Raw genomic sequence first — 26,885 nt, forward strand, 5'->3', positions numbered from 1 at the left:
TGCGTTTAGCCACTCATAAACTCCCATCCTACATTTGAAAGAATATCTCTAAAACCCTAATAATTAATTCGTCCAAGGCGAATAATTTCTGCTGCTCCTCGATAAATCCGCGAACGAGCTGCTCTCGTTGAACGAAACCTGGACGATTAAAAAAAAATGAGTTTTGGTAAATTTTCGCAAGCAAATTGCCACGAACTGAATTGCAAACACCAGGCCAACATAACCGCTTAGCAGGTGCAAATCGATCAGCTGATCAGCTTAACTTGGCTTGTTTAGTGTTGAGCGCGTGACAAGTTATTCTTGTAACGCCAACAACAACCACATGAGAATTTATTAATTACTCGTGCGCGAAGTGCCATTTTCGTGACACGCACAAAGAATCAGCGTGGTTTCGCATCTCTGGTCTGATACTTACTTTAAAGAAACGGTACCTTCCAGCGGGATGGCTTTCTGATTGGTGGGGACAGGGAGGGGAAGCGTAACAAGGACAGCTATCTTATGAAAATAACAGTTATTTAAATAAGATCAGATTTACCCGCTGCAACCTGCTACGAGTTATGTTGGCCTGGTGTATAAAATCGAATTGAAAGCAAAATCGGCTGTTTTTTTTTTCAGCGGTTTAGGCAAGAACAACTTACAGCCGAACAAAGTATAGTTTTGGGAAACCAAAGTGGCCCAACTAGCTATGCCACCGAATGCAATTTAATTGTTATTTAACTGATCCTTTAGTTAGTTCATAAAAACTGATTTGGGAAAGATCAGTTGACAATTCCGGTAGAAAACACTATATTTTGAGTGGTTTTTTGGTTGTAATAAGGCCAAAAAGTGACTTACAGCGGAACCAAATACTGTTTTGAGCACCTTATGACCACAGTTAACGAGCCCAATCACTTTTTGGACGATTCAAAAAAAAATGATTTTTGGCCAATTTTCGCAATTTTCATAAGGAGTAACATCGTCATTTTTGGGAAAAATGGCAAAATTTCAACTTTTTTGGGTGTTTATACCATCGGAATCAGAATTTTATTACGAATTCAACGATGTATGCCACTTCACATTTGGGTGAGTACTTTCTCAGATATTCCAAAAAACCGGGTTATTTTTTAGCCATTTTTTGTAGTTTTGGGAAAAACAAACATTTTTCACTGCAAAGGTATAAAAACACTACAACTTACTCTGGACCTCCTTCAACCGGACAGAAGCCCAGCTCCCTTCGGCGGACATTCGGTTAGGCATCCCCTTGAGTTCAGGGCCCAAGACCCAACTCTCGCCTTCTAATCCTTTATGGGCCTCTCCTGCAATGGGGATCTAGCTTCAGATTGCATCTATTATTCATTTGCAGGCACTCGGCGTCTAGATGGCCAGGAGCGGTCCTCCCGAGGACCAACCAGAAGGCGTCAGCAGGAGCGGACCTCGACCAAGACACAGAACAGAGGTCGCATCCCGGCTCCACTGTTTCCCTCCTGCCCTGCGAAGTGTGCAATTTAATATGCGACGAACCGGACATCAAGGCTGAAGGTCACGGCTGGGTGGAACCCGCTCAAGGGAGTCGCTCTATGTGTGTGCCATTGATTATGGCCACGCCCACGGAGCAGCGAGTGGGCCAGGTTGATGGGCCACGTGGGAGGCGGAGGGCAGGAGGCAGGAGGCTGGAGGCGCAGACGAATTTGCCTGGCTGGAAATGTGTCAGCCAGCATCTGCTGGCCCGGATATTAGCTGGCAGGCAATAAACACAATAAACGACAACGACGACGACAGCAAAATCAACAGCGGCATCAGCATTAACAGGATCAACATCAGCGCGAGGACGCGTGACCATTTCCTATTCAAACACCCCGCCAGATGAGCACATACGAGTATATGAGTATATGAGTAAATGAGTATATGAGTAAATGAGTATAGGCATAGTAGAAGCAGGCACGCACTGATATCAAATTCATTAGCTCATTATTCGTATTTTCCATATGAAATTCTATCGAAGTAGCCACATAGGAATGTATATATATTAATATACATATATACTTATATATATTAATATAAGTTGATAACTTAAGAACTGAATACAATATAATACCATATTAAGAGGTAGCTAACTAAATACACAAAGTACAATATGACGAGTTCCAGTTTCAGCTGACGTTATCCCTCTGCAGTGGCTGTTGGTTCCTTTTCTGGCGCAACCTTTTCATATACCCATCCTGGCATGGAGGAGGCAGGATGGAGGCGGTGGGCGTGGCAGGGACAGCCTAATCACTTAACTAGCAGCGGCAAAGGCGTTCGGGCAAGGCGGCTTATTATCGACAGCTGCGGTGTCTAATTAGCGCGGCCAACGCGGCGTATGCTCAATGCACAATTGCCGTCGTCGATCCTTTACCACACACCCACACTCACACACACACACACACACACACACGCAGAGGCACAGGTACAGAATGCGGTGCATGCACGAGTATGGGTTGGTTTACGAGTTGTAATTTCAAAGGTTTTTCTTTTTTCGATTTCTGCTCGATAAGATCTCGTTATCACTGAATCGCCACCTTTTACGGCTTCCAAGCCCCCAAACTCGGGTTCGTGCTCCCCGATAAGGTGTCATCACCCGATAAGCAGCCGCGTTGCCCTGGAACTCGATGGCCAACTTCTATACGCTTCTAGAGCTGCAGCACGAAGGTCTGGACACATTCGTGCGGCGGCGGAGGGCGGATGACCTGCTGGCCGCCGGCGTCCAGGAAGTCCGCGTAGCGCAGGGTGTGGACGAGCTGGTAGCCCAGGCGCTGGACCAGCCGGGCCGAGAACGCACTGGTGCAGTCCACGGAGACGAGGGGGTGGCCCAGGTCCCGTGCCCGCTGGGCAACGGCGGCCAGGAGGCGGGCGCCCAGCTGGCGGCCGCGCAGCTCCGGATCGACGCCCAGTGCGTGGACGTGCAGGCTGCTGGGCACTCCGAACCGGCGGCAGACGTCGGTGGCCCTCTCTACCTCGGCGAGCAGGCTCAGAATGCGGCCCCACTTCCCGCCGGCGTGCTTCTCGACCTCCTCAGCCAGGTGCTCCGCCTCGCCGGCGTCCTTGGGCCCCGCCACCACGGCGGCCACCGCCTTGCCCCGCTGGCGGGCCAGGAAGCACGTGCCGAAGGGAACGTTGGACAGCAGGAACTCGCGGTCCGCCGCCTCCGGCTCCGGCGGAGAGGTGCCCGCCGTGAGGGGCTCCTCGGGGTAGTAGTGGGCCAGCAGGACGGCCATCAGCTCCCCCTCCTCGCCGGCGGTCACCTGGCTCACCTCGACGTCGCTCGGCTCCACATTCTCCAGTTTCTCCGGATTCTCCAGTTTTTGCTCTCTCTCCTGGTTCTCCATCCGCAGGTCGCTTCTCCGTTTCGCTTTGAGCACGTGGAGCTCGGGGATCCAACACGCAACTGATCATCAGCTGGTCGAGCTGGGGGCTTTTCAGGTGGATGGTGTGTGGATGGCAAGGTGGACTCCAAGCTCTGGCGCGAAAAGCTCGATTGGGGCTTTTTGATTCTCTTCTGCCGACACCGCTCTTCTAAGCCCAAAAAGAATCATTGTGGTTATTATGATGTTGATATAGCAACAAGAATGGGATTATTGGATCGATCCCAATTTCACATGTGAAATCCGCTAAAAGGTTTTTCTTGTCGATTTGTTTTTTGCGTGTTGCATTGATTGACCAGCTGCCATCTCCATTCCCTATTCTCCACGAGGTCGCTTTTCCATTCCGGTTCCCATTCTGGCGACGTGTGGCATTAAGTGGCGTCCAGTAGCGCTAATGGAGAGCATTAGCGAAACCATTCGAAGGTCTTCTGAGTGGCCGAGGGACCTTGGAGCCCAGCAGGAGCTGTGGGAAAACGGGTCGCGGCTGAGTAAAATGTGGGGTGATCACGGTATTGGCGAGAGGAGACTCGAACGGAGAATGCCGTGTCCCGGTTTGCATGACCCCGGGTAGGGGGTACGATCCCCAGACATGGGCCGCCTTCTCCTGGAAATCGCAGTGGAGGCAGGACTTACGCCATTGGAACTTATGAAAGTTAAATCGAGCGCGCAAATTCCAAGGGGCACTCGTTGTACACCTCGCAAACTACACACTGTTCTAATTGGAGTGCCGCCCAGTGGGTGGTGGGTGGTGGATGGTGAATTGTGGGCAGATGAGCAATTGGGGGTGGGAGGCAAGGTCAGACACAGCCGGATAACTAGCCGAAAATGTCCAAGCAAATCAACTAAAATTCAAGACATGCTCGCCCCACCTCCATTCCTGGATGTTGACATGGGGACTTACACGGAAAGAAACTAAAAGATATTTCAAATACAACAAACTTTGTTTTGGTGCATTTTAATACGAGTACACCCGTATGCCTTATAAGGGTAAATATGTTATTTAATGTTTAGTTAGCTCTTCTCAGAAAAGACCAACCACAACCCCAAACCCCTTCCCTTCGTTATGATTCGGAGCATATGATAAGATGATTTCGAATTGTTAAGCTCCGCGTGATTTCTCTAGGTGTGGCAACTGGACTCGGATCTGGGGCCAGTTTTGGGCCAGTGTCCTTGAGTATTCTGTGCCGAGTGCACAGGCGCGGGGAGGGGTGCTGGGATTTCGCCGGACAAACGGTGAGGAAGGGGGAAAAGAGGGGGGGAGGCAAAGCTTAGCACACACTTCATGCCAGAAGCGCGCCACAGTCACGTACATTTATAAACTTCATTCGCTTCGCCCCGTCTCGAACTTGCTCGGCAGGGAGCCGAATTCGCCGCAGAGCTTTCGCCCTTCTCTTCGCTTTCGCCTTCGCCGTGGCAGGACATTAAAACGGACCTGTTTCGCCGTCGAGGACCCAGAACAATTCGTGCCGCGTGCGCGTTCGGTTCGTTGTGATTGAGGGACTTCTGGAAAGCTCTCTTCCTCCCATCCCCATCCCCACTTCCACTTCCACTTCCACTCCCACTCCCACTCCCTCTCCCACTCTCTTTCTCTCGCTCTCGTTCTCGCTCTCTTTCTGTACTCCACATCCAGCGAGCATAGGTGGCTGCGACTGTTAGGCTGTGTGCGATTGTGTGTGTGTGAGAGTTTTTGTGGTAGTGAAAGTAAATAAGTCTCCGCGTCGCCGGCAAAATGTTAATTTTCTTGTTATTGTTTCTCGGACAGAGAAAATACATAATAGGTGCGAGTGCAAAAAAGAGACAGAGAGAGAGAGAGAGAGAGAAGGAGACAGAGGCGCAAAGGACCTTACCAAAAAATATCCTCGTCAACTCGTGCCGATGCCTTAACAAACAACCGTCAACACCATTGTTCTTTTTTTTTTAGTGAAACTAACGCAAAAATAGGTCGGTATCCTGCCAGCCGAGTATCCAAAGGATCGGAAATGCTGCGGCCCCGCTGCCTGGTGTCCTTTTTGGGACTCTGCCTGGTAATCAGCCTCGGAATACGCTGTGATGCTAGAGCGGTACGTACAGGGTATTTTGGGGTTTGAGAGTCAGTCCGAAGTACGTGGCCCGAATACGAAATCCAAATAATGTAAAATCCGGCCTTTTAACCAGTGTGAAACAAGTATAAATATAAACTAAAGTAACTGGCTTTAAGTTGGAGTTCCTTGGAGCACACTTCCTCGCGACCGTGCCACCAAAGTCTGAAATAACTTTCAATCACTAACCCACGCATAAGTGCCCTCAGAAGTCTGCTGGTTATTCGAACATCCACTTATTTTGTGAAAAGTTGCACCACATCTGCCCCAAGCGATACCTTTCTTCCCAGGAGATGGAACAACCTCATGAATGACATTAAGTTGCCATATAATTACGGGCTAAGCGGTGGCATAAGTGGTGAGAGCGGTCAGGGCGATAATCGGGGTCACCTTTCGCTTGGTCGTAGTTGGTCGGAAATCAAAAACCATTAGGAAACACCCAAGTACAGGGGAGGAATCCTGGAGCCGACTTCCTTGTAGGGACTGTTCGAAAGCAGATCAAACGGGAAACTCTTCGGCCAAAGAGGAGGCAAATGAATAATTCCAGGGAATTTACCACTGAGCTTTATTCATATAAATCACAAATTAAATAAGTTTTTACGAGGTTGTTCAGCGGTTGCAATCTACTACGAAACTTGAGTGTGTTACCGCACCCTCTGTTCGTTTGTTATTGCTTCTGGCCCGGTCCGTCCGAGTTGTGCGGCCCATTCCACTCGGGCTTTGGGTTCAGGCTGGGGTTGGGTTGGTTGGTTTCGGCCTTCGCCCTTAGCCCTCCGCCCTTTGTTTTTATTTATGGTTGTGTAATTCTTCGCTGGCCTTCTTTATTTACGCTTATTATAGTGACTGGCAATGGTCGGCTGGAAAAGCATAGACCGAAATACCCGCAGCAAAAGGAGGCTTGATAATCTCTATTCGATGTAGTACCTCGAATACCCGCCAGTTGTACAACTTTTATATAAAAGGTAATCTGATAGGAAAGGAAAACCACTATATATTGTAAATACTTCTGCTCCTTACACAAGCAAATCTTTACCAGGGTCAGAGGTCAGTGGAAAAGCATTCTGTCCCGGAAAACAACACACTTTTATTCCCGTATTAATGACATATTTTTTGTCGGTTTATCCCAATATTCTCTCAATCATTTATCACTTGTAGAGTTACAGGCTCGGATTGCCTCGCTTTGCTTTGCTTTCTCCGCTTTTTGGCCAGTTCTTGTACGTGCTCCCAATGTGAAATGTTGGGGGAAGTAGGGAAAGGAGGGCAAGGAGTTCTCCCAGATTGGCTCCTCATTTACATACGAGGCAAGCGCCTTGAAAATCGGCTAGGTGAACGATGAGTCGATGCCCAGAACTCACCTTCTCCGAAATTGGGGAATCTGGCAAATAAGTTCTTGACAAAACTTTTCCAAGTTTCCGATGGTTTTCAGCAAAATGACCCAAGACTAGACTTCCGGATCCCATAACTTTGTCAATTTCAATCCGATTCCAAAGAGGCATACCTCAAAACGTTTGTTAGAGAATTCTTGAAGGAACTGTCTTCAAAAATTTTCCATTCTAGGATGGACGAAATTTTGACCCCTGTTCATGTCACATTTTTCCACGTTTTCAATAGTGGCATTTTAGTTAGCTGAAAATCTTCTAAAGGATTGTTCTTAGTACGCCAACAAGTTTCTTTTCCAGTGTAGGCCTTGGCCATTTGGCAGCGGCTTATATTCGATTGGCAATTCACAAGAGGTGAAAGCAATTTACAATGTGACCGCCGCAAAAATGAGCAATTAATCATGCCACTGCCACAGGACGGGGCATTGTGTTCCCTGGAGGAGGGGACTCCGTTTCCCTTCCGCCGTCTCCAACTTCCCGAAGAAATGGTTGGCGATGGGTGCCAAAAACTCTGAACGAATCGCCAGAGCAAGACGCCAAAAATCGAGGAAAAACAACAACAAATGCGCGACCTTGAGCTGCACTTCTGCGTCTCCAGTTCTTCAGACTTGCAGACAACCAGAAGTGGGGGAAATCTAAGTATGTACAGCTAATATTTTCAAGAAATCTCAGATATGTGGACCTCCCTGTGCTTCTCCTTCGGGTTAACGAGCCGGGGAAACTTGGGAAATTCTTCGGGCCTTGTCGAAAGTCCAAGCAAAGATAAACAGATGCACCGTCAAATAGTTGGCATGCACGTTCACAAGGACCTCTTCCGGGCAAGGATAATAGGGATAAAAGCTTGGCTAAACTGGGTTGACTGCCAAAATGGGAAGAGGATCGGGAAGCAAATGCGAAAGTGATTTAAAACAGCGAGTTAATTTAACTTAATGTGTGGGTTCACCCACTCAAACCGGAACCCACGACTGCCAACCACCAACTATCGAACAGTGGCGGCTCTCAGCCGCATCAGCTGGCTGGAGCAGCTTCCTCCGGCAGACTTCCACCTCCACCTCCCCCGCGGAATGCAAAGTGGCCAAGTGCGTCGGATAGTTGAGATGTGTTGGCAATCGATTGGCTCACTTCGAGGGCCCTCGAGTGTTGGTTCGGAGTCACAGAGTTTGCTTGCTCAACAGCCATTGAGCCGCGTCATTGGTAAAGGATACTGGATAAGGGATAATGGACGATGGGTAATGGACAATGGGTAATGGATAATGGGTAGTGACAAGTAAATAAGTAATGCACCACATGCCACTTCGTTCGGGCGGAATAATTCCAGTGGACGTTGTATAAATGAATTATTTCCCGGTCACCGCTGGCATCGCTGGCAGGCAGGTCCCTCGGCCACCGAGCGATTAACCCGATTAGAAACACGGACGGTGGCCAGGAGTCCAGAGCCAGAGGATGGCACGGGTGCAGTGTTTGCGCTGCTCTGTGGTCAGATGTGCAGGCCTCGCATGCTCACAAACGTAATTAAGAAATTGTTTGGCGGGGGCCGTTGGGGGTAGCAGTTGGGGAAGGGGCAAGGGGGAAGGGGCAGGTCGGGTTACGCAAATGTTTGCCTGCCGCAACGCATCTTACCCTGCCGCGGGGATCGGGCGGGGCTCGTGTGGCAGGGACACAGGTTAACGGGGATAGACAATACACATATTTGCACTTCGCCGGGCGGGGAAGGTGTGCACTACCAATAGGGGCAACTCCCCACTCCCTCGTTCCCCTATAGCTGCATAGCTATATCCAAGCAAGTAGAATCTGTATCTCCTACTGCAGAGTAGAGTTCTCCCAGTCGAGTGGGAAAGGTGACACGACAGTTCCTTCTCAACTTATCGTAAGTTGAAAGGCGGAGACCTTGAGCAGCTGCCCGCCTCCTCCGATCTTTCCGCCATCTTCTTGGTGACCCCGTTTCGGTAGCCCAGTCATCTGACCCCCATTTCTCATCCCTCATCCCCCTTGGCCAGCCAGAACAGTTCCACAAATGCATGCGGGCCATTGTCTTCTGCTCGGCATTGGCGTGGTAATTAACTCGCTTGCCACGCCCCCGTCCCCCGCTCCGCTGTGCCCTTTGACCCCGTTCAGTGGTAGGTGGGCGGAGGCAGAAGGGGGTGGGAGGGATCGTCCTTCGCCGGATGCGGGCAGAATGCAGTCTTCATCCTCGCTCGCCCGCGATGCCACAGAGGATGGCGACCCCCTGCGACCGCCTTTTGCGCCTTTTACGCCTTTTGGCCCTTTGTTTGGGCCACTGCCACTGCACGCCTCGTTATGCCCGAACAAAGCGCTTTCGCTTCCATTTAGCAGCAATTAGGAGCTGGCGCTTTGAGCTCCTGCCACGTCTAAAAAATCAGCGCCATTTAAGGGGGCAGGGGCAGGTGGGGCAGTGGCTAAGAGGGGTCTGGGCTAAATACTCGTAGCAGCAAAAAGTGCGGAAAGATTACACTGCGAGCTAATTAACAGATGCCAGAATCAAATGTGTGTGTGAGCTTTGGATCATCCAACTCTTTTAGAAAGGCGTCCAAGAGATGGCTTCTAAGCACCAGATACAAACTTGTACCAGGATCTTCGTTATTGTGTTCTCTTATGATTCTCAGTACGAACTGAGCTCGCTGCTCGCAGGCAGCTAGCTTTTCAACCCCCCTTTATGCTTAGCTTCTTACTCTCTCGAGAGAGCACATCCTCTCTCGAGAGATCAGAAGTGTGACCAACGCTTACAATATAATCAAATAATATAAAATAATGATATTATATTAGTTAGTATACATTTTTAATACCCAGCCTGTTACAACTCAACTGGCTGTTGGCGGGGATAATGGTCAGCGGGATGCACACGATGAGAAGGCACCATGATGGGCTCGGGTGAAACGCGATTGACGACAAACAGTGGCCCATCATCCGAGCCATCTTCCGTTTTCTCTTGGCCAGCTGATGGCTGACTGGCTGACTGGCTGACTAAGCCAAAACATCATCTAATGTGTGTTAAACATCCCGTGCCTTTGGGCCCTGTTTAATAATTAAACAGCAAGCAACGAGCAGCATTAAGTAATTTGTGTCGGTTAAGTCATAAAACTCGCACACCCACACACCAATACAACCATACACCCACATCCGCACATCCGCACAAAGAACTCCGCACACAACAAAAGCGGAACAGCACACACGTACCTTTGGGTCCCGACACACACACACACACACACACACACACACACACACGCGAATGTTTAATTCAGGGCTCGAGGAAAATGAAAATGAGTGGCTGGCATGAAAGTTTCAAGCTTTTCGCTCTCGGGCGAGGTGCCCAATAAATTTCGACTCTCGAGCGTGAGCATTGAGCTCCAGAGCTCCAGGCTCCAGGACTCCAGATGCTCCAAGCACTTAGGCCTGGAACTTTTACCCCTCCACCGTGCATTAGAGTCCATTCAAAGCGGTGAGATCTCCTTTGCCCTATTAACTCTACTCTTAGTAAGGTCCCACCTGAAGCAAGGATATGGAGAAAGACAGGGAATCGGTATTACCAATTGCAAAATCTATGGAAGCTTTCGTAGAATCAGAGTCCTTTGTAGGACACTGCAGCAGCCTCCAAGCAGAACTCATTCCTCACAGGATTAGCCATCGATTCACGTTAATTAAATGTGACAAAAGTTGGGAAAGTTTGCCGGGCGAACTGCTGCCTTTGTCCTCTGCTGCACATCTCATTTGGGCCATGTTGAGGTTGCTTTATAGCCAATCCCTCCCACTCCCATTCCAACCCATTCCAACCAGCCACAATGTGCGACAGTTTCGATTGCGATCATCTGGCCAAAATGTTGCGGGCCGTAAGTTTCTGCACTTTTAATTAGAAACCGGAGGAGGAGGAGGTGGCTCTGAGCTCGGCATGATATGCCTCCGAGGGGCGGCAACTAAGGCAACTAAGGGGGCGTGGTCCTGTGGGGATGGGGAACTTGCTGCTGCGGACAGAAGTGGCTGCAGACAGATTCCCCGGAGCAGGCGAAGTTCGTGCGCCGATTTGCCAACTTCTCGAAAGTGGAAGTGGAAGTGGGAGCGTGGCTCATCAGCTCTTCTTGTTCGCCAGCTGCCGACTCAGCTCCGAACGGAAGTTTGGATATCGATGGACGGAGTCGCCGACAGCAGTTTCTTAGCCAGGGATTACTCACTGGAACTGCAGGTGCTGTCCAGGAGGATTGGAGCCATGTGGAACGGGTAACGCACTGCTGCAACTCGCGCCACTCCACCACCCGCTCCTTCCTCTTCCGGCAACTCATTTGCATAGCCGGCTTCCTGGGAATAATCCCCAGTCATCCCCCGGTAAGCTCGACCCTCCCCTCCCTTTGTCGAGTCGGTGGTCCGCCGCTCTGTTTCAATTTCAATTAGAAACTTCAACTGCTTTGCTGGCTTCCTCGCCAGGCGGATTCGCCGCAGCTCAATTAAGTTCCCTTCGCCGCCGCAAAGTTGGGGCACCGCGAGAAGACTTCGCCATTGTCGAGACGAAACGAGGCTGCACTTAGCAGGCAGCCAAGGTGTGTCTGTCTGCGTGTGCGTCTGACGGGTTAATCTCTGCATAAGGTGGGACTTGGCTGAACCGTTTTCATTACGTATACGCACTGCTGTTGCACGGATCACACGGTCTATCAACTGGAATTGAATCCAACTGTGAAGCGGGGATTAGAAGACGGGAAATGAAGTTCCCTAGGAAATGAAGTTTCAGTTTAGCTCTCATTTGGGTCACCCCTCGAACCGGATGAGGTCTCCACAGCTGCAAGTTGCAGGCCTCAAGCAAAGCACAAGATGCTGGTCTGCTGGGGCGCGGCAGGAGTTGACTTAAGTGCGCATAATTCAGGTTCGAAAGTGGCACAAGGATTAGGTGATGCCCAACGGATTAGGATGCCCTCCTCGGCTTCCTCCTGCTCCAAGACACAACTCGCACTGAAAGTCATTGGTTCGCCAGCTCATCGGGAGAGCATGAAGTGCATCCCCTCACTGAGACTCCCTCCTTTCAGCGCGCAGTAACTCCCCAATTGTCGCACCTTGCTGATTGACTGGCCAGATTTCCCCTCCCCGCCTCCCGGATTTCCACTCCACTCAACCACCCTTTCCAGCGAACCGACTGAATGAGTGACTGACTGACTGACTGACTGAGCGACTGACTGATGGATGGATCCTCTGGCTGACGGGGTAACAAACTGGCAAGCTGACATCCCCACTGCAGGTTGTCTTCAATTTTAATAAATTTCCCTCGCATGTAAGCAAGCGCGACAGTTGACAGCTGCAGCTTCGTTTCCCATTTCGTTTCGATGGGTGGATGGTTGGGTGGGTGGATGGGTGGTGGGGAGCGGAGTGGCGTTGCATGGCTCGGTGTCCTTTGTCCTTGTCCGTTCCTGAACAGATCGGTTGGGGTGGTGTTGGGGTTGTGAGGGAGTGGAGCTTTGTTGCCGCTGTTTTTGGCACAGTCTGTAACAATTACATGACCCACTGTCTGCCCCACTGCCGCATGGGTGGATGGGTGGTTGGGTGGATGGGTGGCAGGAGGAGCAGGAAGGAGTGCTGACCTGCCAAGGACATTGCAACGGCGACGTGCCACTGCGACGTACTGCTCACGGGGCGACGGGTCACGCTCTCGCCACATTTATTTCTGTGCACTTCCTCCCACGCCATCGTTACCCAACCTCCAGCGCCCTTCTAAGCCACCTCGTGCAGCTTCGCTCAGAGGAGAGGGTGGTGCTGGGTGGTGCTGGGTGGTGCTGGGTGGTGCTGGATGGTCCGGGGTGGTGCTGGGTGGTCCGGGGTGGCACTGTGCCAGCACAGAAACGTGTTGCACACAACAGTTCGCTCGCTTTTTGCGATAAAACCTCGGTGGCACAGCCAAAACTCATTTCGTTTCAGCGCAGAAGGTTTTTGCTTTCGCTTTTCCAGCCGCCCATAATGTAGCATAGCAGGTTTTCAAAATTGGGAAAAATCATAAGCATTTTTCCTACGAATTTTCGGCAGCTGTTGTGAGAGGCACCCCTTTAATTTCCCCTTCCGCGGGGCAGGAACTGTTGCCATAAAAGTCCATAATGGCAGCTCACCCACTCCATCGCTCCATCGCTCCATCGCTCCAGTCGCTCCATTAGCATAATGACCCACCTTATGGGGTGTAAATCATCCGAGGCGTAAGCTCGCAGCCAGGTAAACCAGGTGAACCAGGTGGGCCGAAATGGCAGCGGGGGAAGCACGGGAAGCGGGGGAAATAAAGTTTAAAAATCACATTGCTAATTCATAAACAAGCCACTTGACTTTGCCGCTTTTGTGCCTCGATTCCAGCCGAAAGGGCGAGTTGAGCAGAGAATGTGCCGATATATCAAAGGAATTGCTTATGCAGATTCCAGCGCCACGGGGCAGCCCCTTTTGCGGCTGCCACATTAGCATACATCTGCATTTGTGTATCCGAGTGTACTATATGCTATAAACTCGTGCCTATGATTCACGCCCGACTCGCAGAGATTGGAGCTTGGAGATGGAGATGGAGATGGAGGCACTTGAAAGGGCCGCAGGCGCTGATTGGGTTGATACCGCGGGCAGGAGGAGCTCCTCAGCTGCTCTTCATCTCAGATAGCTACGATTAATCGCTGGCTGGGAGGCCAATAAGGGAGGGAAATGAAGATGAAGACGCCTTCCTTTGAGCTGGCTGAGGGGCATTATGGTTGGGATCCCAGGAAGGAATCAGCGCACATTATGCACTTACAATTTGTTCTCGATCTGGTCGGGGGTATGCAAATAGCACAGCCAACAGCCAACAGCCTCAACTTACAGCTGGCAAGTACTGTATCTACTGTATCTACTGTATCTACTGTATCTACTGTAGCGAGCAGAAGTGGAGGAGTGAAGGAGTGTTTACTTGGAGGAGAAGGCAGGAGAAGTACAGGTGCTTTGTGGAACCCAAAACGAAGGGATTCTTTCAGTTCTTCAGTTCTGAGCTGCAAACAGAGCACCTTTGGGGGGAAAAGCAGAAGGGAGAAGGGAAAGGATGCGTTGTCCTAATTAGTTTGTCGCACTACGAAAACGCAAACACAAAAGTTAAACAAGCACAAAGAAGTCTTTGCAGCGCTTTGCGAATTCACTTATTCTTGTGTTTAACTTGCACTCGCGTCGCCGCGCCTCCACAGAGCGTCTTTATTATAATTAAAAACAAAGCGTTGCTGGAGGAGCAGCGTTGCAGCGTTGCAGAAAAGCAGCAATCTTAGGAGCAACGTGGCCACAAACAGCGGCAACATAAAGGCACTACAGGGGGAATGTAGAATGTGCAGTGCAGTTCCCATGGTCTGCTGACTGCTTCTGCCAAATACGAACTCGTTTGAGAGTTTTTAAATGGTTAATCAGACACAAAAGATTATCACTAAGGTAAAGTATGTAACAGGCTGGGTATTATTTATGTATACTAACTTATATTCCCTGCAGTTCCAAAACTGCTTTGTCGTCGATGAAATGTGCGAAGCCGCACCGACGACAGCGGGGGTAGGAACCGTTGCCGCAACGACGACATTTCATAAAGACATTTTATATGGCATTGCCGTTTTCGGTATACATGTGTTCTAAGAGTGAGCAAGAGAGGGAAACTTAGGAATATCCCTTTTCCTTTCCTACACACATGATTGGTAATTGCCACAATTCACTTGTGAACAGCCAGAACTGCAGGGTTATTATTATATTACTTTGTAAACGCTGGTCACACTTCTGATCTCTCGAGAGAGGATGTGCTCTCTCGAGAGAGTAAGAAGCTGAACATAAACGGGGGTTGAAAGTTAGCTGCCTGCGAGCAGTGAGTCAGTTCGTATTGGAAGTTAAAAGAGAACACAATAAAGAAGATCCTGATACAAGTAGTAGTGTGTTGACTGCTTCTGCCAAATACGAACTCCTTTGTGAGTTTTTAAGTGGTTTATCAGACACAAAAGATTATTACTAAGGTAAAGCAGTAGTAGTGTGTAGTAGTTGCATTTGCTTTGGCCACTTCATCTGAAAAGTATGCTATAATTCGCAAACCCACTCATGAAGTGTAAATATATCGGCGAGTTGCAAATACTGCTCTTTTGCCTCAGATAAATATATAGGATTTTCCTGCAAGTGGTTGGTTGAATTAACAAGACCTAAATACTGATGTCTTCATAATGGTTGTAGTTGCCGCGGGTAATCAAGGGACAAATTGTTTTAGAAAGCAAATCCGTTGGGCCCTTAAATCGCAATTAAGAGATGATTCACATTGGGGTGTAATTTGACCGGAGTAATCTCTTTGAAAATCACCTCCCCTTGTGGAGCTAGTTAATTAAGTGGTTATTAAATAACTTAGATGCTTGTTTCTCGAACCTGCAAATATCCCAGCTTGGTAACAGGACAACTCAGTGGAAAAGATAAAATACAATTCACAAATTGGTTCACAAGGACTAGTCCTCCTTAGACTAAACATAACTTCACGGGATTTCACCGAAGCCACAAGAATTATCCCACCAAGTTGCTAAGCAGCCTATACAAAACAAATTAAATTAATTTAAAAATATGCCACGGCATCAAAGTTAGCATTCAACGCTGAACGCGAAGAAAGTCACCATTAATTCCTACACACATTTTGCTGATAATTAAAACAAAATAGCAGTGAGATTTCCGGAAGATTACCTTCCCCCATATAATGCCAGCATCCCTGGGATCTGCTCTGCTCGTCGCTTTTCCGATCCCTTAGATATTTTTGTACCAGCTCCTCGTTAGCCGCTGATTACCTGATGGAGAAGCGGAGCAGGCGCAAGGTGGCTTTGGTCTGGTTCTTCCCTCTGCAGGAGTCAGAGGAGAGCCCTGCTGCGTGGCACCGATTGGGCTCAGCTCTTGCCCCAGTTGCGTCCTTCAATATACTTGGGGACAGGATTCGGGGAGGATAGCACACGAGGAGTATCTAGAGCCAGCAAATCCAGCAAACTCCCGAGCGAGTGGCGCGTGTGCTGCCTGTGTTTTTAATGTCGCGTTGTCTCCAGTTTTCAAGCTGCCACAAGCAGCAGCAGCAGCAGCAGCCGCCCGCGAGGCATTAAACATGTAAACGCTTTACGGCCACCGCGGCGAATACTTAATTTATGACATAACGCATACGCACCGTGCGCCCTTCGCTGTTCGCATATGATTAAGTCTCCCTGTTTTCTTCCTCTCGCAGGTGAACGTGAGCAACACCTGGACGATGCCGCAGGAGGGTCTGAGCGTCTTCTATCGCTTCTTCCGCGATCGCATATCCTGGTTCGAGGCGGACGCCGTTTGCCAGTTCCACCACGCCAATCTGGTCACAGGTAACTTACAATGTGGACGCGGGTGTGGGTGACGCAAAAAGGACCCTGCAACTGGACTGAACCTGGGAACTCAGACTGAAATGGCACGTTATCGGAGTGGAGGCTCCGGCCAACGAGCGCCTCCTCGCAGCGCATGCATCTGGATTGCAGAAATTGCAGCTCAAAAAGGGGGCCACAGGAAGGGGGGGGATGGGGAAGGTTGTCGGGGTTTCCATGTGCCATGGAAACGCTGCCATTGTGACGCAACCACAATCAAGTCTCTGATGTGAAAGGCTCTCGAAAGCTTTGCAGTAAAACAAACCCCATTTACCGCAGCGCTTTTGATTTTAATTTTCTTGTGGGGCCCGAGCCCCGCCAAACGAGCTTATAATGCAATAAATCCTGCTGACAAATGCGGTGGCTTCGGAGGAAAGGCTACCATTGGGAGGACGGATGGGGATGGGGATGGGGATGGGAATGGGGATAAGGATGGGAAGTGGGCCACTGCACTAGCTCGAAGTACTAGCAACGGATGCTGGATGGAAGGCTGTCCCGTGAACTGTGATATATTCCTCAGAACCGGACCAGTTTCACTGGCGATACAAGTGTTTCAATTTTAAATTCAATTAGAGCTCGTTCCTGGAGCAGGCAGAGGATTGTAATTTGCAAACTTTCGGCGATATGCAAACGTGGGCAGGGTGCATGTGTGGGAGCAGATAACAGACAAACAGAAACAAAAAGCCGAATACTGAAAACTGAAAACTAAGAGCTGAGAACAAAAAACAACGCGAATGGAAACAGAAATAATTTGTCCGAGCGTTTTGTTAACAATTTCTGCTGTCACGGGAGGGAAACTGGGAGTTGGTGGTTGATCCCACTGCCCCAAAACCGAATAAAAAACAAAAAAACGAGGCAAAACAAAGGACACACAGGACGAGGAACAGAGCACAGGACACCGAACTGAGAACTGGGAACACAAAGCACAATGGACGAGGCGGGTTTAATAGAAATACTCTGTGTAGAACAAATAAAAACCATTTGTCGTCTCGTTTTCATTTGAACTGTACGTATTCCCTCTGCTCTTCCTCTTCCTCTTCCGCTTTTCCGCTCTTCCGCTCCGCTTTTCCCAATGTCCTGTCTTCGCATCCACGTGTGTGTGTGTGTGTGTGTGCGTGTGTGGGAATGCGGCGGCGTCTACTCAGTCGACAACAGTTTCCAATTCGATGCGACGCGCGACCTACTGCGGGAATTGGACGTAAACGACATCGTTTGGATTGGTCTCATGCGACCGCAGAACTCGGATCGTTTCATGTGGTCGTAAGTACAACAATGGCACAACAATAGCAACAACAATAGCAACGGCAATAGCAATAGCAATGGCAATGGCAATAGCAATGGCAATGGCAGTGGCAGCGGGGACATCTATGTTACATCAACACCAGCTCAGCTAGAAGGCAGCCGCTTTCCAGTCAGGGATACACTTAGAGATACAGCAGATACACAGATACAGCAGATATACAGATACAGATAGAGATCCCAGCATGCAATATGAGCGTTTTCGGAGCGTTTTTTGAACCTTTCTTTTGGGTAAAAACACCCATAAAGTGTTCCGAAAAGATACCGGAAAGAGCGTTTTTCCCCTTGAAAATGGTCCGTCATAAGGATGGTAATTTGAGAGTCCGATAAGTGCTCTTTTTTGAATCCTAAATAGGTGCTTTCACCCTCCGAAAACGCACCGAAATCGCTCTAAAATATGTGTTAACTCAAAAAACGATCCTAAATCGCTCTGAAATATGTGTTTACTCCGAAAACGCTCCTAAATCGCTCTGAAATATGTGTTTACTCCAAAAACGCTCCGAAGCAGGGCTCTTTTCAGACACCTAATTCGGAGCGCTCCTAACTTTGCATGCTGGGCAGATCCAGTTACAGATACAGTTACAGATACAGTTACAGATACAGTTACAGATACAGTTACAGATACAGTTACAGATACAGATAGAGATACAGTTACAGATGCAAAGCTATGGACACGTGGTTCAGGGATGCATCCGCAGGGAATTCAGTCCCAATTTCCCACTGGGCAGACATGTATTGTGTTTTGTAGTGTTGTGTAGTGTTTTGTAATGTAGTGTAGTGTTGTGTAGTGTAGTGTAGTGAAGAGTAGTGTACTGTGGTACGAACCCATTTAAAATAACTAAGACAAGGCTGCCGGGTATCGGGTATCGTAAGCCAAAATAAAAAGGAGACTGTAACAGCTTGGGTTTTCCACGTACGACAGAGTTAATTACAAACGAAGTAAACCAACGTACGAATTAAAAGCAGGCGGGGAATTGAGTAGCAAAGAGTAAGCCGGGAGGATCAGAGACTCTCCAAGTAGAAGTTCAGTTAGGCACTCTGCAGACGGGTTAAACCAATTACCAGGAACGAAACTAACCCTCGGTAACTTACGATGTGACTAGGAACTCGCGTCCCCTGGTGGCGGACACTGGATACTGGGCGGAGTCGCTGCCCCTGATGGACGCCCCGCTCTGCGCGGTGATCGACCCCATTCGCGACTACCGCTGGCACGCCCTCCGCTGCGGCGGACCGGAGACCGCCTCCTTTCTCTGCGAGATGCCAGGTAAGCCGCCGCTGCCCCGCTGCTCCCAGTCCGTTTAGACGCCGCAACCTCTGCCCTTTGCCACTTTGCCTCCCACAGTGCCCAGCTGGGCGGACGCCTGCATTCTGAAGGACATGCCCAACCTGACCCTGCAGTACATGGCGGACACGGCCAGCATCGAGCTGATCCGCAACTGCCACGAGGAGGGTCTCCTGCGGCACACCTGCAGGGGCAAGGAGGTGAGTTGACTGCCACATCAACCAAGTATTGGTACAAGTGGAAAGGCATTCCTGTACTTATATAGTATGTTCCTATGTGCATTTGGATCCCCTTCCCTCCACTCCTTCCTCTCGTTTCCAGGACCGCGAGCACGCCATCCGACAGCTGATCTGCCCGAAGGAGCGCATGGAGGCGCAGCGCATCAACGACATCACCAGCTCGCACTTCAAGTCGCTGCAGATCATCAAGAGCATCCGCACCGACAACAAGGAGAACAACGACATCGACCTGCTGCCCAACTACGGACGTCGCCCCGCAAACCCACCAGCTCCCGGTGCAGAGGTGCTGCCACCGGAGGCTCCTTCCCCCGCCTCCGGGCTGGGTGAGCTAATGCAGGCGGATGCTCCGGGCGCGGTCTCGCCCTCCGGACTGTACCGCATTCCGGATCTGGTGCCCAAGCCGGTCAAGAAGCTGGCCAAGAAGGCGACGACGCCGGACTTCGCCAAGAAGATCCAGAGCAACCACCAGCAGCACAGCCAGCAGCAGCAGCAGCAGAAGTCGCGCAAATCTCTGCCCCGCGAGCAGCAGCAACAGCAACAGCAGCAGCAACAGCAGCAGCAACAGCAACATCAGCAACAGCGACAGCAGCAGCAGCAGCAGCAGCAACAGCAGCAACAGCAACAGCAGCAGCAGCAGCAACACGAGGAGGAGATGATGATGGGCGACCAGCCGCAGCTCAGCGAGGAGCAACTGCCCCCGGAACTGGGAGTGCCACCCAACGAGGACAGCAGGGACGCCTCCAACGAGATAATCGAGCATCTGCCGCACAAGAAGAAGGTCCTGCCGCAGGACCTGCGCACCAAGGCGCCGACTGTGCAGGCAGAGCCGCTGCTCACGTCCACGACAACGCTGAAGACAACCACCCTGGCGGCTCCTGCCACGGCGGCTCCTCCCACGAGTACAACCGCAGCAGCAGGAGCAGGAGCACCAAAGCCGACCACAACTACAGCAGCAACAGCAACAACCACAACAACAGCAACAGCGGCGGCAGAAACGTCTGAAGTGGCAACCAGAGCAACAGCAACCACCACTTGGCCATCCACAACCACTGGCCATCAGCAACGCAGCAGCAGCGCAGCAAGCACTCTTCGGTCGGGGGAAACAACCACCCGAACACCGGAGAAACCGGAGCCAACAACGAAAACAGCAGCAGGAGCAGCAGCAACAACAGCAACAGCAGCAACTTCAACCACGGAAAGGGCAACAACGGACGGGGCACAAAGAAGCAGCAGCAGCAACAACAACGTGGCCCACCCCATCCACCCCTCGCAGCAGCAGCACCACCAGCACCAGCAGCAGCAGCAGTTGCACGACGGCTCGGCGGTGCAGCAGCAACATGCAACGCACTTAAACGAGTCCGCCGACAACGCGCGCTTCATTCCGCCGATGCTGCTGGTGAAGTCGCACTACGTGCCACCGGCGAAGCACGCCAGCGAGCATGCAACCGCAACAGGAGCCCCAGCAACAGCAACAGCAACAGCAGCAGCAGCAGCAGCAACAGCAACATCAACCGAAGCAACAGCAACAGCAACAGTGATAGCAACTGCAGCTGACACTGTGGCAACAGCAACCTTGACGGCGACAACAGGTGCAGCTGCAACTGCAGCAGCGGAGGTGACAACAAGCATTAAAACAACAGCAACACCGACAGCAGCAGCAGCAACACCGACAGCAGCAGCAGCAACACCGACAGCAGCAGCAGCAACAGTAATTGCCAGTGAAGCGCCAAAAGCGAATGGAATCGAATCGAATGGGACAGCAGCAACATCGGTTGCAACACCAGCAACAGCAACAGCAACAGTAGCAGTAACAACAAGAACAACAACCACGACAACAACAACAACAACAACACCATTTCCGAGGCCACTTAGGGAGTTCACGATGCCGCCACTGAATCAGGGATCCTTCAAGGTGGACAACAACGGAATGGGCAGCCCCGAGGAGGAGGACGAGGAGGAGGAGGGAGTGGCCGTGGGCGAGGGCGAGGGCGAGGGAGAGGGGGAGGGGCAGGGGGAGGCGGCCACCACGCGGCACAACTTCCTGGAGGAAACCGATGCGCCGTTCAAGCCGAACCGGCGACGCTCGCTCACCAAGCCGGAAACGGTTAGCTACTTCAAGAAGATCTTGGGCTAGGTGCTGCATCCGCAACCACATCCGCAACAGCATCCGCATGAGCATCCGCATGAGCATCCGCACTAGTAAACCGTAATCGTAATCGCAACAGGAGCAAACTGTTGACCCATGAATTAGAGTAAGAAGTGCACTCCCTGCAGCGAACCGCTGGCCCTTTCCCCCTTCCCCTCTCCGCTTTCCCCCTTTCCCTTAGGAACCCATTAGCCCACTAACCCGACGAAGGAATCCCTCGGAGCACCCGACTCAACTGGACGCCACCAGTTGCAAGTACCGAAATGTGTCAATTTTCCACCGAGAGCGGAAAGGAAACAGAATCAGAAAAAGAAGAAGAAGAAGAAACCAAACAGAAAGTGCGAAGTTCGAAGTTCGCGAGGCGGGGAAAAGCAGAGGAGCAAGAAGGCCAGAGGAGATTGAGGGAGGAGCAGGGAGTGTGTGCGATGCAAGGCCAAATTAAGATACGATAGATACTAGGGAAGAGTGTCTGGAGCACGAACCGCGGCGTCTGCTTTGGATTTCCGAGGAGCGTTCGCCTTCCTTCGAGCGACATGCGGTGGCAAACTCGAAGTGGAGAGCTGAATAGCGAACCAGCAGAAGAAGTGGCACTCCATCTCCAGTTCTGAAAACGGATTGAGAGGGCATTAATAAAGAGGCTTTGGGAATCCAAAACAGAGGTCGCAATGCAAGTTACATGTTTACCTTAAACTATAAAAATATGCAACACATACGTTTTTTTTTTTTTTTTTGTGTCCATACAAATTGTGTAAGTGATGGAGGAAACTTTAGAAGGAGCGAAGCGAAAGGAAGGCAAACACACATAAGCACACTTAAGATTAGGCTAAAACTTAACAAATTGAATTTGAATTCGAAACAGTCGGAGGTTCCCAGAATTCCCAGAAGAAACCGAAACCGAAACGGAAACGGAAACGGAAACGGAAACGGAAACGGGAATGTTTGTAGGTACTTGAGGTCAACTGGCAGATTAACACGGTTCCGTTGGGTCGCTCTATCGAAAAATGTAGAAAAATAGCATAAATGTAAACCGAGTAATTGAATTATGAATAAACAGAAACCCCTTCAAGAAGTTTGGAGTGGAGTGCGCTTGACTGGGGAAGGGCTGAACGTGCAGAGGTAAGTGGGAAAACCCATCGGGAACGATCTCTACCTGAAAGGAGCCAGAATGGGTAACCCGGAATGGGAGATCTCCTGCTTCTGGTTTCTGGTTATTGGTTACTGGTTGCTGGTTACTGGTTACTGGTAACTGGTTACTGGTAACTGGTTACTGGTAACTGGTAACTGGTTTCTTTTTCCTTCTCCTTCTGCGTTTTTTTGGTCCGGCAAGTGTGGCTATTAAACTGAACTGGCACAAAGGGGAAAGCGAACCATGAACCGCCGCCTCTCGGCTAATCCTTCTCAATAGCCGAGGCTACAATCACTCCCCCCCCGCCTCCTCCGCTCCCATTTGCACTCCGCGGAGGAGATGTAAGTGCGTCGGCGGAGAGGATTCCCCGAAGGAAGCCTCGGGGTTGCACCGCGTCGTCGGGCGGCAGCCAAACGGCAATAAACTTCAACTGCGTCCTTTCCCTCCTCCCAGTTGTCGTCCCAGTTATCCCAGTAGCAGCAGCAGTACCAGTTCTCCTCGTCGTCCTTGTCATCCCCTGTCATCCGAAGCCCCGTGCGCCTTGTGGCTTTTTTCGGCGGAGCAATGGCAACCGGATGCGGAACCAATTTAACGATGCCATTTCCGAGCACCGAAAAGTCGGACCAGAAGTCAAGGAGGCGGCTGCAGACTCTCTGCGGAAGCCATTGGCATGGTGGATGTGGGAGGAGCTGCTTCCGCTTCCCACAAAGTTCTTCCTTCGCCAGCGATATTTTGTGGATGTCTACCCAGTCTACCCGGCCCACACGTCTCTGCTATTCTCGGATCCCATTATCGATTTCTAGAAAGAGCTCCATGCTCCACGCTCCACGCTCCATGCTCGATGCGGCTAACCACGATTCTAGTGGGGTTAACGCCCGATGCCCGATGGCCGGTGGCCGGTGGCTGCCAATTAGATTATGCCGAGTGAGTGATTTCTCTGCACTTCGAGCTGCAGATGATTAAAGCCCCACCATTTCGATACCGCTTCGCTGTTTATTTCCGCAGGGAGTGCTCCTTACATTGGCAACCGTTTAGCCAAACGATACCTTGCATTCTAAGTCAGAAAGTATCTGGTTTGGCTTTCGAGTTTCCAGATTTAGTAAACTAGTAGGTAGCACAGTGCTCCCACTGGGTCCAGCGTAACCACTAATACGTGTCTCCTCGAATCTAGAGCCATTTGAAATTCGTTTGGCTTGTCAGCAAGTTCGAAATTGCCGAGAGAAGGTACAGTTACAGCACCGGAGAGGTGACCCCAATGGAGATGGAGACGGCAGCTCCCGCTCCACTATCCGATCTCGAGCTGGTGTCGCTGAAACCCGTGAGGATCGAACCCAGCCCGGACGAGGAGGAGTCCTCCAGCTGGCAGCCGCTGTTCCGCTCTGTCCTGCCGACCTGTCGGAAGAAGTCCGACCTGCTGATAGCCCTCACCCACTTCCTGCTCACCAAGGAGTACCGTCTGCGGTGCACCTCGAGGTGCAGCGTGGCCAGTGGCCCACTGCCCGACCACTGGAACCGGGACACCCAGCGGTACTCCCTCGAGTACTCCGACGAGCAGGGCAGCCAGCAGTACCTCCTGCTGGCCAAGCTGAGCCGCAGGGACCTGGTGATCAGCCTGCAGAACTCGACCAGCCGGCGGATGTTCGTCGCCTGCCTGCAGCCCGAGCTCCTCGTGAGCTCCACGAAGGACGACCTCCTGGAGAAGTGCATCCCGAGGGCGGGCAGGATTCTCAGACGGCTGCGCTCCGACCTGGTGGATCCGGTGGTGCGGGGCACCAAGCGGCTGTCCGACGCTCCCTTTCCGGCTGGAGCACCTGCCACCAAGCCCTCCAGGGTGACCTTCAACCTCGCGAAGTGCTCCCCTGGCGAGGAGTCCTTCTAAGCGGCTCTGTTTTACCCACGAGAGATCTCCTTCGGGGAAACTGATTTTATCCTATAACGAGAGGGAGCGAGCAGCAGCACTTCCCTCAAGCGAGGATCGCAAAATTCTCCTTTTAAATAGATGAGATGAACAGAAATTCCAGCTTCACTCAGTGCGTATACTCAATATGTCATAGGTCATTACTCATACGCAGAGTAGTCATCCGAAATGCGTTTAACAATGATTTAGTAAGCTCTTTTTGGGAGTGGAGGGGTCGCGAAGTGCTCCCCTGGCGAGGAGTCCTTTTAAGCGGCTCTGTTTTACCCACGAGAGATCTCCTTCGGGGAAACTGATTTTATCCTATAACGAGAGGGAGCAAGCTCGATGATGATGGCACTTCCAGCAGCACTTCCCTCAAGCGAGGATCCCAAATTCTCCTTTTAAATAGATGAGATGAACAGAAATTCCAGCTGTACTCAGTGCGTATACTTAATATGCGGACATTACTCATACGCAGAGTAGTCATCCGAAATGCGTTTAACCATGATTTAGTAAGCTCTCTTTGGGAGTGGAGGGAGGGTGGCTCCTCACTCCCAATCCCTCTCTGTCACGGATGACTGCCATTATTGTTGCTCCGCATTTAATATTTATTATATTAATATTGCAGTCCGTGCAAATTCCATAAAGTTCCGCAGTGTCATTGGGCAGTCAGCGGTCGCTCCGCAATCGGTTGGTTTGGTTCGGTTTGGTTTCGCTTGGTTTTAATTTTGTTGCACATCTGCGGATGTATTATTCAGTGTTGACAGTATTTCTGTTGATGCAGCTGCGGCTGTGGCAAAATAGACGTTGATGTGCAGCGGAAACCAGCCGGACCGAACCGCAAATAACAAAGCCAAACGGCCCCCCTCCACGTACATTCGGTGAGTTGAAACCACTGCTTAATGGAATATGAATACCGAAACCAATTTCGGCGGAAGACCCTAAATAATTGATAGCTCGTCCCTTGCTTCACTCTCTGTCGTGCAAAGTTATAGAGATGTTGGCGGAGAACGGAGGCATCTTCATAAAGCAATCCACGGATCAAACCAAAGATCCAACTAACTGATATTACAAATTTGGTGCAAGTGCAGGAATCCAACCACCTTTGGAGTGCCTGAAAGGTGAAAATTGAACGTTAATCAGCCAGCAATCAATTTCCATTCCCGAAACAGTCGCGTGCTTTTAGGCAATCCATCCATCATCGACCACCATTCGCATTCGCATCCGCATCCGCATCCGCATTCAGTGTCCATTATCCGCGATCCATGCGACTAATCGGGGTGTTGGCTGCGTTGACACGGGTTTCCACTTGAGCCGCCCTCTTGGCATCCCCTTACCCCTGCAACCCCCGTACTTCTATCCCCGGAAAACCCATCTGGCCATCTTGCGTGCAGGCAATTACAAAGTTTTGGGCGCTGCATTTAATTAGGAGGGCAGCAATTGGCCATCAGGCAACGGGATTGGCAACAGTCGCTGACGACGGAGCAAACCTTTGGCTGACCGCTGGCGGGGATTTCTAGCAACAAGAGTGGGGAGTGGGGAATGGGGAAGGGGGAGTGGGGTGGAGGGATGGAGGGTCGAGGTAATAGAGCACGGGCCCAACGATCCGCTTAATTGAATGCCCTCGGCGAAAAAGGAGAAATCCACAAAGAAACAGACCGAAAATAATTGGCCGCTTCCCCGTTTTCATATCGACTCGTTAGCTACCCTTTCCCAAAATGAGTTTTATCTTTGGAAAATAAATCCGAATAAGCAGGTGTTCCCAGGATATTTACTTGAAGAACAACGTGCGAGCTCCCCAGCAGTTTCCCCAAATTTAAATTGCCTGCAAGGATGCGAAATAAATGTGGTTTTACGTGCACACTTCTCATTCGCCCGGTGCAGCCCTCTGGAAAATGGCAAAAAACATGTTGAAAGATAAAACTGAAGTAGAGTAAATGTTATATACTGTGTTCGCAGCTGCAGGACGAGCAGGATGGGTACAGCAGAAAGGAGAAAGGAGAATGGGAAGGTCCTTGTCCCAAGCATTTCGCCTCGACTTTGGCGCTCCCCCGCCAGCTGTTTGCTGATGGCAAAGCTCAACCAAATTTATGTTGGCTTAGACGGAGCGGCCCAGATGCACCGTCGTCAGGGAAACTCGTCCTTTTTTTTTTTTTTTGGTTAATCCTGCACGGCCGCTAAGGACCTCTTTGTGTCCCCTGTTCCCGAATCTGAAGGCAAAGAGCGAAAAAGTGCACCTTTTGTCATCCAATTATCAGCTGTGTACTAAGAAAGGGGTGAACCCTACTTAAGTGTGTAATACATACGAGTTTTCATGGAGGAAAAACGCAATTGAAAATAACTTTGAACTCCACTGATCACAGGGAACAGCTCATCTTTCGCCATTTTTCAGAGTGCCACTCACGCATCTCGCCGCAGTGTGAATTTCGGAACAGTTTGAAGGGTGGCTGTGACTGTTCGCCTCACCCCCTTGGGGGTTTGCCACCCCCCCCCCCCCATCCCCTTCCCCTCTCCTCCCCGCCAGTGTCACCAATCAAGACGCGTTGGCTGTCAATTACGCAGTCCGCGGAGACAAGGACGAGCAGACAGGACTTTTCCCTCGGAGGTGCGCGGTTTGATAATGATGGATACGCCGACAAATGAGCGGTGGGTGGTGGGTGGTGGGTGCTGTTCACTGGTGGGTGGGTGGTGCCAGTG

At 50.7% G+C, this 26,885-nt stretch overlaps 4 protein-coding genes across 6 annotated transcripts in view; 2 read left to right on the plus strand and 2 right to left on the minus strand.

Moving 5' to 3' along the window:
- LOC108092881 (glycosylphosphatidylinositol anchor attachment 1 protein) overlaps positions 1–26,885 on the minus strand; it is a 43,516-nt gene that overhangs the window by 799 nt on the left and 15,832 nt on the right. The window lies entirely within an intron of this gene.
- Positions 1,945–3,389, minus strand: LOC108092885 (arylalkylamine N-acetyltransferase 1). Its single transcript, XM_017192727.1, has one exon. It carries the CDS (start codon positions 3,342–3,344, stop codon positions 2,649–2,651), a length of 696 nt encoding a protein of 231 aa, XP_017048216.1. The 5' UTR covers positions 3,345–3,389; the 3' UTR covers positions 1,945–2,648.
- Positions 4,852–22,234, plus strand: LOC108092879 (nucleolar and coiled-body phosphoprotein 1). Of its 2 annotated transcripts, none has more exons than XM_017192721.2 (7): positions 4,852–4,861; positions 5,302–5,440; positions 16,034–16,163; positions 17,345–17,459; positions 18,602–18,762; positions 18,841–18,980; positions 19,102–22,234. In XM_017192721.2, exons 2-7 carry the CDS (start codon positions 5,360–5,362, stop codon positions 21,151–21,153), a joined length of 2,679 nt encoding a protein of 892 aa, XP_017048210.1. In that variant the 5' UTR covers positions 4,852–4,861; positions 5,302–5,359; the 3' UTR covers positions 21,154–22,234. The 2 variants fall into 2 exon arrangements, with proteins under 2 accessions (XP_017048210.1, XP_017048209.1); XM_017192720.2 differs by lacking the exon at positions 4,852–4,861 and adding an exon at positions 5,004–5,158.
- On the plus strand, positions 23,368–24,306 carry LOC108092886 (proteasome inhibitor PI31 subunit). 2 transcript variants are annotated; one of them, XM_017192729.1, is made up of 2 exons: positions 23,368–23,402; positions 23,463–24,306. In XM_017192729.1, the coding sequence occupies exon 2, from the start codon at positions 23,547–23,549 to the stop codon at positions 24,168–24,170; it is 624 nt and encodes a 207-aa protein (XP_017048218.1). In that variant the 5' UTR covers positions 23,368–23,402; positions 23,463–23,546; the 3' UTR covers positions 24,171–24,306. The 2 variants fall into 2 exon arrangements, with proteins under 2 accessions (XP_017048218.1, XP_017048217.1); XM_017192728.1 differs by having other exon boundaries at positions 23,368–23,398.

Source organism: Drosophila ficusphila, unplaced genomic scaffold (genome assembly GCF_018152265.1).
Source record: "Drosophila ficusphila isolate 14025-0441.05 unplaced genomic scaffold, ASM1815226v1 contig_198, whole genome shotgun sequence".
NCBI classification, from domain to species: domain Eukaryota; kingdom Metazoa; phylum Arthropoda; class Insecta; order Diptera; family Drosophilidae; genus Drosophila; species Drosophila ficusphila.